At 38.6% G+C, this 12,480-nt stretch overlaps 1 protein-coding gene across 3 annotated transcripts in view; it reads left to right on the top strand.

Annotated features, from left to right (window-relative positions):
* Positions 1 to 12,480, top strand: part of LOC129722738 (beta-glucuronidase) — a 54,620-nt gene that overhangs the window by 15,703 nt on the left and 26,437 nt on the right. Inside the window, exon 1 of one of the 3 annotated variants that reach the window (XM_055676430.1) lies at positions 7,677 to 8,025. The exons of the other annotated variants lie outside the window; for them this stretch is intronic. Coding sequence (XP_055532405.1) covers positions 7,899 to 8,025 — 127 coding nt within the window. The 5' untranslated portion in view covers positions 7,677 to 7,898. Of the gene's footprint in view, positions 1 to 7,676; positions 8,026 to 12,480 lie in introns of those variants that run through there. 3 annotated transcript variants of the gene reach the window in all.

Below are 12,480 nucleotides of genomic sequence, written 5' to 3'. Positions count from 1 at the left end.
TCCTACACGGAAAGAGATTCTAGTGTACTATTATTCACAAGTTACTGTATTTTTCGAAGAGGTAAATTATAGAAACGAAATTTATGTAAACTAGATCGAATCAGCTCAAAACATAACTTACCTAGAAACTTTGCGCCCCTTAGATCATTGTTTGCAATTATTTTCGTAATTACTTGACTTTATATAGCCAGATTTACGCAATCGTGTGATTCAAAAAAGCTTTTTCGAAATTTTACCCGTGTGTTCTTTTACCCCGCACAACTCTAGAGGTGTTACTGAAGACCAGCGCCAGCGTTGCAAAGCGAGCGACAAGCAAAACCTTTCTCCTCCTTTCTGCTTGAGAGCGAAACACAAGCTGCGCTTCTCAAGTCACGCACTTCCCTGAGTAGTAGAGGTGAGCCATCCGCTCTCGAACTGATCTGAATGACGCTAGTTGTTCAAAATGAGTGAGTGATCTACCGCCCTTTTTTAAAGAGCGGTAACTCACCCCTAACTTCAAGCAAAAAGCTGATAACTGATTTTTTTAATCAGACATCGCCAGTGAGCTTCAATTGCAGTTGTTCTTGGTAAGGGGCGTGTAAAGCTCTCGCCTGCGGTGAAGAACGAAAAGAGCGAGGGAGCTGTTAAAAAGAACTAGTTCATCTTAGTGAGCGGAACTGCTCTGATCCGCTTTGATCCGCTCACTGTAGTGCATCATTTTTCCCACCTCTACTGAGTAGCAGCTAACGCGCACCGACACGAACAAACTCTTTCGTCGCTACTCAGCGACTGTAAAAGAGTACGCAAGTTCCTGCTTGCGAGTAGGAGTACTCGACTAAAATTGCTCGACTAGGAGGAGTGCTTGTAAAACTGTGCTTGAAAACTAAAATCCTTTCTTTATCTACCCGGTTTTGCTTCGTGCACCAACAGCCGAATGAAGCAGCCTAAAGTAAACCACTACCTAAGTAGTCCGACCTCCTATTTTCTGTTCCTCTGCAATCATCGCAAAGTATCTTGAAACAGTTTTCTTCGGTTGTTGGTTATTGCGAGTAGTGTGTGCATATGATCGCGGAAGTTAGAAAGAAAGCTAAAAAGAACGAGCAGTAGCATAAATGGAGAATACTCCAGTGTGTGTAGCGGTAGCAACGAGAACCTCACGTAAGGTGTTGCATGCTGCTCATGAGCGAGACTAACAACACTACTGGAGGTTTAAGTACTAATTTCCAATGATCAGCGCCCTGAGTAGTTTTTTAGTAGCGACCTAATAACCGATGCACAGTGGAACACTTAGAACATCAAACCTGATCATAATTATTCCAATATTTTTTTCGGACTGAAAATGTATCATTTAGTGATAATACAAACTAATAAGTGGATTTTTTGCCCACCTAAATATATGAAATTTCTTATACCAACATTCAAATTCAATCATAACACAGTGCAACAAAAATTGACTTTTTTCTGCCTTGGCTTCTATATATAATTGTTTTGTGTATTTTTATGCAAAACTGAATTTCCCCGAGTTTGAACATATTTCAACTTAAGGGGCAACAATGGTGCCATTTTGAATTTTTGAGAAACCGGCAATTTTTGTGGTTTTTTCGACGCCATTTTGTTTTGAGGCCAAATATCAATATTCTAAGAGTTTGTCCACATATTAGCATCCTTTTACCCATCTTTTGAAAAAAACAGATCTTAAATCGGACAAAAACTGAGTTAAAAACGGTGATTCTACGAAACCGGGTTTGGCATAGTTTTAGTATATTTTTCACAAAGCAAAATAATATCGATTATTTTTGAGCATTAATGGTAATTTGCTAATATCTTGAAGTGGTAGTAAAATTATAACTTATTTTAAGTAAAAAAGTCTCAGAAATCGAATGGTAGGTGTCTGATCTACGTAAAATGTCAGCAGATAAACCTATTTTAGTATTGTAGGGGAATTGGGGCAAAATCAACATTTTGCTGACATTTTACGTTGATCAGACACCTACCATTCGATTTCTGAGACTTTTTTACTCAAAATAAGATATAATTTGACTACCACTTTAAGATATAAGCGAATTACCATTAATACTCGGAAATAATCGATATTATTTTGCTTTGTGAAATATACTAAAACTATGCCAAAGCCGGTTTCGTAGAATCACCGTTTTGAGCTCAGTTTTTGTCCGATTTAGGATCTGTTTTTTTTTTCAAAAGATGGGTAAAAGGATGCTAATATGTGGACAAACTCTTAGAATTTTGATATTTGGCCTCAAAACAAAATGGCGTCGAAAAAACCACAAAAATTACCGGTTTTTCAAAAATTCAAAATGGCGCCATTGTTGCCCCTTAAGTTGAAATATGTTCAAACTCAGGGAAATTTATTTTCGCATCAAACTTCATCAAAAAATCATACATAGGAGCCAAGGCAAAAAAAATGTTGCACTGTGTAATAGGCTCAAAATTCATCCGAATATTGGAATTTATCATGAAATGACTTTTCAGTACACTTTTCCATCGTTTGACAAAGTTTCATTTGTGTAACCAAGGCTACAACTATCCAAGAAGCGAAAAATAAGAATTTCTTGATTATTTTCACAGAGCGATAAAGTACGAAACCGGATATCCGGATATCACCGGAAACATAACTTATCCCATTTTAAGTTAGCTTATAAATATAATTATTTTTGGTTTTATTATATTGGTTTCGACAAACACCTGGGTATTTGTACTTAGCATACACATTGCGGTTCGATTAACCTTCTTCAACAATCACCATCGTTGTTTTATTTGAAAATCACTTGTTTATGTTCGAACGTTATATTTTAGTTCACGGTATCAAAGCGTCACTATCGTCAACAGAAAACTATTGGTTTGCGGTAGGGTCAAATCTCTCGTTACGACCGTAAACATAACTTTTGGATGTTGACAAGCTGTCAAATAATCGAACAAACATCAACACTTCAAAATGAAACATTACACAACAAAGTTGACTTACTTTAAGTTTTTCACTTTGGATCAGGTTTTAAGCCTATTTAATCCGATGGTTCAAATTACATTTGAATTGTTTTATCTAGGAAATAACGTGTTTAGACGCTGTGTTGATGGACTTATTGAAGGAAATAATCTATAAAATGTGTTTTTTATGTTTAACACTAATCTAACCAAGAAGTATTGAGTCAGGCAAATTTATGGCAGCCGGTTTAATATTCATACGAATGAAAGTTGCTATAAATGCTACGAAAATGCTGCTTTCGGTGCGATATACAGCAAATTAAATGCTAACTCTAGCTGAACATTTCAAAAGGTCCTATCTGCTTTCATCGTTTTTTCGGAGCGTCTTTTCATTTTGGTAATGGTTCAGCTTTAGTAACTCTCCCAAGCATGGTTTTCGTTCCGAATGCTAGAATGATCCCTCCGCTATCAACTTGTGCAAATAACGTGTCATAACAAGTGTTTAATGAGTTGTGGTGATTGAATGAAATTGATCGATCGAAAAATCGATCAAAGCAGATAGGACCTTTTGAAATATTTCTCTAGAACTCTCTGCAAACAAACACAGCAAAAAAGGAGGTGTCTGAAAATAACTGCTTGGTAACACCACTCGTGTACAAATTCTGTATTTTTTCATCAAGGCTCCGGATTCTTACACTGAATCTTGAGATAATTATCTGTGAGGTAAGATAATAATCGGTAAACGGTCCAAAGTCGTAGTGTCTTTGCTGTACGCAAGAGTTGTCTCCACTACACTCGATCCATGGCTGCATGGATCCCTGATGAATAGTTTCAAGAACCATCTTTACCGGGTTGTCGTCCGACATCCCTAAAACATGCCCGACTCACCGCAATATGCCAATTTTTGCGGTGTGGACGATAGATAGCCATGCAACTTTTACAGCTCGTGCTTCATTCGCTTTCTCCACGTTCCATTCTTCTTCTGCAGTTCACCGAAGATGGTACGGTGAATTCTACCCGATCGCACATTCTTGTCCCGATTCATCATTGCTTTGGCCAATCGCGTTATTTGATCTAGCAATTCGTATTCATGCATAATTTGCCATAGCTGGTCTCGATCGATTGTATCGTATGCCGATTTAAAATGATAAATAGTTGATGCGTAGGCACGTTGTATTCGCGGTATTTTTACATACTCCGAAATTCCGTGGTGGCACGGGCACCCTTGAATACCACCTAGTAGTGCCCTACGAACTACTTAGTAAATGGCACAAGTCTACATCAAAGTGTTTGGGAGAGAACCCTGCAGCAGCATACAGTAGAATGATTATCCGATAATTGCAGCACTCCAGCTCGTCCTTTATTTAGATAGGACACGATACTTTCCATCCACTCGTTCTTCTTCCCAAATCTAGGCAATGACCTAGTGCCCGGCTCTAGCCAGCGTTTCTCCACTGAATTTCAACGGGTCGCGTAGAAGTTAGTCCACTCCAGCAGCTTTGGAGCCGTCCACATTCCAAGTGGACAGAAAAATCGTCATTTTAGACCCCTCCCCTCCCGTCCCCCTTCGTGGACAACCGTGGAAGGTTACCGCTCTTGGACATAACGGTTGCGGCACGAAGCCTATGCGAGAGCTGTTTAGATTCTCGTAAGACTTCCGAGTGCCATTAGCTCGGTAGCTATTTCATTGTTACGCAATCTCAGCCCTCTTGTTAGCGCTTCCTCCTTTAGAGAACTGAATTTCGGCAGCATTATACCCCGTGCTGCGTTCTTCTCCTCAACTAACTGTTTGCCTTCGCCGTCATACCAGTCGTTTCTAGGATACCTAATACCTAATAGCAGTGCTACGGATCGAATGCTTCTCCAGCTGTTTTTGAAAGTAGCTGCGTAAAGATGTTCTTTCGTAGGCTGCCTCCAGCTATTACTCATATTCCTGTGCAACCAGGGTGTCCCGCAGTTTCTGATCGCGGTGTTCGACTTCGGCGGGTATAAAACACCGTCGGGAGTTTTGAAGGCATGCATGAAGCTACTAGGTAATGGTTCGAATCTATATTCGCACTGTGGCAGGTGCGAATGGTGTGAAGTCAAAGAAGAACATGGTCGATTTGATTCCGTTTGTTGGTCTAGTGATCTGATCTCCAGGTGGCATTATGAATATCCTTGCAGGAGAAGAAGGTGCTTAAGACGACGGGAGGCTGCAAAGTTCACGCACTGCTGGCCGTTATCATTAAACGCGCCGCATAAAAAAGACGCGTAAGAAAGAACTTAGTGTACACACACATATATTTTTTTCAGTGTGTTGAGTGAACTTAAAATGCATCACATTTGACTTGTGTTCCTGAGAACAATCAATTATCCCGGATTTTATTTATGGCAGCCGGTATTTATTTTTGAATTGCTGGCCGTTTACGAATATGAATCGCCAACTTTTTCTTCGGTGGAGTCGAACATGTTTTGATTATTTTAATATAATTCTTGTTTTGAACGACATACATCTCCGGTTTTACCATATTTTATGTAAAAAAGTATGAACTTTCGAACGGCGTATACTTTTTTAAGGTAAGTGGCTTAGCACCTGTCCAAAAATTATTTTTTCTGAAAAAATTCAACATGGCGACCGTCAACTTCAATGTTTGCAAAAGAAGGCTCACAATTAGGTATACAATTGAATTGAAAAATCATCGCCTCTCCCATAAAGAACAGATGGTCAACTGACATTCGGGCATCGAAAAGATGCGCACTGTCATTCGTTTGACACTGTTATTTTAGCCTTTTTCTGCCTGATTCGTTCTGTTTATGTTGAGAAATATTATTACAAGATCAATAATATAATTTATTTCCAAAATCTCCGCAAACAACGTGCATAATTCTCATTTCTAGAAAAAAATAAAAAAATGTCAAAGTACGTTGGAGGAAAAAAACGTCGTGGTAGCGAGTTTTCATTTGAGATGTTTTTTCAAGAATGTATTAAGACAGCGAGCCTTGCCACCGTCAGAAGTAAAAGAAGACGATTATCGCAGTGAAAAGTTGTTCAACCGTGACCATTTGCAACCTGATTATGGCTTTGGAGTTTGTTAGGCTCCTCAACATGCAAAAAAACGGAGTTAAAATTCATCGCGCACTTCTTCCCCGGCATGAGCGCACCTCACTTCTTTTTTCTGCTTTGTGCTGTGCCTCTACTGTTCGCAGAGAGAAATAACTCACATGCTGCTTACACTAGAATACACAGATGTATACCGCAGTGCGCACAACTCGTTGTTCTCTTCAAGCACGTGTGTCGGTGCAGCACAGTGTGAGAGCAGTTGCCACAACAGAGAAGGATAAAGATATACACGCTAGTGATTCTTTGAAGAGAAACAACAAGCCTGGTTTTGTATTGACATACATGTGTAATTCCGTAACGCTTTTTGATCTACGTTTCCGAGGAGTATTTGACTGCAAAATGATCAAATACGCGTACTTTCGAAACAGGATGAAGTCTAACGGCCAAAAATCAATTTTAGACTAGTTTGAATTCCAAGACAACGATTTCCGAATGTTGACAAATAGTCTGAAATGGTCAAATAGTATCTAAGTTAGGTAATTCCGAAAAAGGGATGATGCCCAGGAACCAGGAAACAATCTTAGACATGTTAAAGTTGGATGATGCAGAATGAACGCAACAAGAGTATTTCCAGAATCAGGTTGGTGTCCATGTGGCAAAGTCCGCTAAGGGAGTGTATCCTACCGACCCTATCCTACGAATGCAGATTTTTCCAAATACTCTTGTTCTACACAACAGAGCTCACAACAGCTACACAACAGAGCTCACTGCAGTGCTTTCACAGTGAGAATCGTATGAGCATATATTAAATGAGGGGAGAATCTGGGTAGGAAAATAGATTGCGTTTGCTTTGCATCTTGAAACTAAAAAAAAAACCAGGCGCCACTCAGCATCACATTTTCAAGAGCATACTCAAATTGTTTCTGTTGTATTATCTTAGCTGTGCGCACTGCGGTAAATTGGCCTCTTAATCATTACCAAACATTATATACCTATTTCTCATATCTCCCAAATCTAACGTAGAATTTGAACATTTATTGCAATCAGGCTGAACACAAACAATAAGAAAGCAACACAATGTGCAATAATACTTCTAAAAGGGGGTTAAGTGGTTGAATCCTTGACCGAGTAATCAAGCTGCTATCCTTGAAATGCTATGGTTTCGTAACATTCAAGAGGTTCAGTGATACGTCGATATCAATACGGACCACGCACACCAATGCTATCTGCTTGGTTCAAAATTAAATGTTATCTTTTAACACCTGATTTTCATATTCGAAATGCAATAACCAACACAGATGCCTTACCATCCCCCGCGCGATTGGCTGTGTTACTGTTATTTACAGTAGCAGTATTTTATTTTTGGAACCCATTTTTTTGGGTGTCTGATAGGAACCGGTTGGAGCTACCTCACGGGTCGCCTGTTATGCCATCGGAATTAGCGGTCCCGCGGTGTTGAACAAAACATTTTTTTTTGCTGCTCGATTCGACGGTGATACGGAGAATTGAATAGTACTGGCTGATAACAGAAGTCGCTTGGAAGGTTCCCGACCGGCTTACGGCCGTGTTATTGTGTGTTTATATACCAGCAGTAAGCCTTTCAGTCATGGTGTGGTACGACACACTCCACAAGATAAGAACGAGCGAACCAATATACGATAACCGCCATCCATCCATTCATCCATCCGGCCTGACCGTAGTTCTAATCGGAATCGTTCGAACGTATGATGTCTTGTTTCTATTGCGCGACCATTTATTAGTCATTAGAATTCGAGCAATTGTGAGGGTAAATTTCCAACAGACCATATATCTTGTCCCACCCATCCAGTTTATATCGTACCGAATAGTGAGAATAGTGTTACCCCTATTATCTGCATGATTGACAGTTGGAGTGCAGTGCTGCCATGGTGTTTAGTCTAGTGCTGAAGGGTTTCGAATGACGACTGAAGAGGAAACTACTCGGCTGCTACAACTTAGCGAAAATCGCCAAAGGCGCAAACTAGAGCGGCTACGCGAGATTCAACACAGTCACAGAATGCGACTGCTGGTATCCGTACTAATCGGTATGTGTTTTTTTTCAAACCGTTCCGGGAAGAAAGTGTGGAAAGAGTTTTATCACAATCGAGTCGCGGTGTAACTAGCTTTAGCAAGTAATCTAATTGCTGCTAGTAGGATGTGTCAATATTTTTCTTGTAGGAGCGGTTTGCTCGTTTGTTGTCACTTTTTCTTTCGATGAAAGGTAATTCTATTTCATGAACGGGATTACATAAAATAGTCCTTCAGGAAGCCATACTTCATTTCGCACGTTTGTAACGTGATGCACCGGGTATCGCCTGTGCTGGGGTGTTGCAGCTTTAAAACGTATCGAACAGCACGTGATGCGCGCTCTTCAATCGGCTCCGCCAGGTGAAGTCGAATGATGCCTCACCAAGTATCGATGATAGGCGTGCGCCAAGAAGTTGAACTTGATACTGATTAGTTGAAAAGCAGCGACAATGGGTTGGGATGTTTATTGGAAGCGTTTATTGGAAATATATTGAAATGAGAATATATATTTTTGCGTATACAAATTTTCTGACAACAATTCCATATGAAATCAGTAAGTTCTATAACACGAGTCTTATTGGGTTTTAATACTTTTTTACATTTGTTGTTTGCTAGAGGGTTTGTTACAAGAACATCTGTTAGTAACTCGAGCGTTTTTAGAGTGTGTCTTTGTCTAGATTATTCTGAGTCCTCTTATCCCGATCAGGATCACTCCATCTTCAATGTGTGTGGATGAATACAACGCCAAAAACGAAAACGAATGCTACCACGACCTTTGATTTGACATTACCTGAGATATCGCCCCCTGGTTATTTGATTACATTACTTTTCTCACCATCCGGTTTTAATTTTTACATTTTACACGCAGAGTAGCATAGACTATCAGGAGCCCGTAAATCAGTCTCGTTATGACTTTAAACGAGCAGATTACGAGAGAATGTTAAGAGCATTGCATAATGTCGACTGGGTGAATGATTTCCTTGCTTTGATTGCCCGTTTTGTACCACGAACGAGAGTGTGACCACGAAAATGTCATTCCTTGCAGTCTCCAGAATCACGATGCTTAAATAGAGTTAAAATATTGCTTATTGCTTTGACTACTGGATTTTCAGCTCACTTCTTCAAGCACAGTTCGAATTTGTGCATCGTTGTTGCCAGAAAAGATTGAGTAACACTAATTGAGTAACAAACCACAAACAAGACTACTACTACTACTACTACTACTACTACTACTACTACTACTACTACTACTACTACTACTACTACTACTACTACTACTACTACTACTACTACTACTACTACTACTACTACTACTACTACTACTACTACTACTACTACTACTACTACTACTACTACTACTACTACTACTACTACTACTACTACTACTACTACTACTACTACTACTACTACTACTACTACTACTACTACTACTACTACTACTACTACTACTACTACTACTACTACTACTACTACTACTACTACTACTACTACTACTACTACTACTACTACTACTACTACTACTACTACTACTACTACTACTACTACTACTACTACTACTACTACTACTACTACTACTACTACTACTACTACTACTACTACTACTACTACTACTACTACTACTACTACTACTACTACTACTACTACTACTACTACTACTACTACTACTACTACTACTACTACTACTACTACTACTACTACTACTACTACTACTACTACTACTACTACTACTACTACTACTACTACTACTACTACTACTACTACTACTACTACTACTACTACTACTACTACTACTACTACTACTACTACTACTACTACTACTACTACTACTACTACTACTACTACTACTACTACTACTACTACTACTACTACTACTACTACTACTACTACTACTACTACTACTACTACTACTACTACTACTACTACTACTACTACTACTACTACTACTACTACTACTACTACTACTACTACTACTACTACTACTACTACTACTACTACTACTACTACTACTACTACTACTACTACTACTACTACTACTACTACTACTACTACTACTACTACTACTACTACTACTACTACTACTACTACTACTACTACTACTACTACTACTACTACTACTACTACTACTACTACTACTACTACTACTACTACTACTACTACTACTACTACTACTACTACTACTACTACTACTACTACTACTACTACTACTACTACTACTACTACTACTACTACTACTACTACTACTACTACTACTACTACTACTACTACTACTACTACTACTACTACTACTACTACTACTACTACTACTACTACTACTACTACTACTACTACTACTACTACTACTACTACTACTACTACTACTACTACTACTACTACTACTACTACTACTACTACTACTACTACTACTACTACTACTACTACTACTACTACTACTACTACTACTACTACTACTACTACTACTACTACTACTACTACTACTACTACTACTACTACTACTACTACTACTACTACTACTACTACTACTACTACTACTACTACTACTACTACTACTACTACTACTACTACTACTACTACTACTACTACTACTACTACTACTACTACTACTACTACTACTACTACTACTACTACTACTACTACTACTACTACTACTACTACTACTACTACTACTACTACTACTACTACTACTACTACTACTACTACTACTACTACTACTACTACTACTACTACTACTACTACTACTACTACTACTACTACTACTACTACTACTACTACTACTACTACTACTACTACTACTACTACTACTACTACTACTACTACTACTACTACTACTACTACTACTACTACTACTACTACTACTACTACTACTACTACTACTACTACTACTACTACTACTACTACTACTACTACTACTACTACTACTACTACTACTACTACTACTACTACTACTACTACTACTACTACTACTACTACTACTACTACTACTACTACTACTACTACTACTACTACTACTACTACTATTACAGTCCGCGAAATAAATATACCGTACATGAGAAAATTTTGAGTGTGTTTACTTTTGGAGTAAAATCATACAAAACATAACATGAAAGCGGTTTTCCACACTGAAGTACAGGCACAGAAAGTTGTTTTGTTTTATTCCCATTTTATTATGCGTTAATTTTCGTAATCAATCCATACGAAATAAATAAACCGTCCAAGTCAATTTGACTGCGTTTCTACGTCCATCTCTGACTTTAGCAACATCTGCCAAACGTCGGGGCATAGAAACAATCAATAATTGAAGAGAAGTAATATCGATATTGCCCATTCCTTTTGATTAGCAGTCTTCAATTATCCAAGTGATTCATACTGACGTCCATGTGCATAAGCTCACTGTGACAAGATCCCCCAAAGATTCTCGATCGGGTTTAAATCGTGGCTTATAGCAGGCCATTTCAAAACAGTAATGTTTCGTGATGTTAGAGATGATGTTGTAAGTTTTGAACAGTGGATCGCCGCGTTGTACTGCTGGAAAATCCAATTTTCACCCCACAAACTATCACCAAAATTGATCAAAACGTTGCCTAGCAGATCAACATGCTTCTCCGAATTTATTTTATGAGAAATAAAACAAATTGGTGCCTTTCCGAAATGCCCGAATGCGGCCCACACCTTAACTGAACGTCTCTGAAAGTTTCTGGAATAACGAGGTTCGTGTTCTCGGCGAATATCCCTCCAACACATTTGGCAACCATCAAGACCATCTAGGTTAAACTACTTCTCATCGGAGAAGATGACGGATTTCCACTCATCCTCCCAAAACATATCCCGTTCCGCAAACTCAAATCTCGCAGTTCTGCGTCGGGGTAGAAGCTTCGGTGTTTTCAAACGTTTCTGGTATTGAATGTGAGTATTTTCTTTCAAAATTTGTAGTATTCTTCTCTTAGACACTGAAAGAGACATTGGGGCCTTAATCTGTCATGTACTCAAGTTTTTACCAACAGTCAGGCGAGATATTTGTCTTTTATCTTGAAGATTCGAAGTAGATGGACGCCCGGATCGTTTGTTGACACCATAGTTTTCAGGATCCTTGAGAAAATTTACTATGGTACCTTTATCACGGTTCAATTTCTGAGCTATTTTGCGAATATTTAGTACACATTCTCCGAAAGCCGTGATTTTCGCTTGCTCTTCCAAAGATAATGATTTTCTTCTCGGCATTTCCAGCTAATAAAACGAACAGCGATACAGGAATTTATGTAAACTATTTCCCAAAGATGGGAAAGATTATTTTAAAGACGGCTATCATTATATACCATGCAAACATACTTACTTTTATACTTTGTATGGGTTAAAGATGATTAAGGCACATGTACGGTATATTTATTTCCTTCTACAAATTAAAATTGTTTCTATTCACCTTAAAATTCACCAAGTACAAACATGTAAACAAACATTGCTATTGTTTGTTATTCGCG

This window comes from Wyeomyia smithii, chromosome 2 (genome assembly GCF_029784165.1).
Source record: "Wyeomyia smithii strain HCP4-BCI-WySm-NY-G18 chromosome 2, ASM2978416v1, whole genome shotgun sequence".
Classification (NCBI taxonomy): Eukaryota; Metazoa; Arthropoda; class Insecta; order Diptera; family Culicidae; genus Wyeomyia; species Wyeomyia smithii.
Note: the sequence above shows the minus strand (reverse complement) of the source record. Positions and strands in the feature narration are given on the sequence as shown.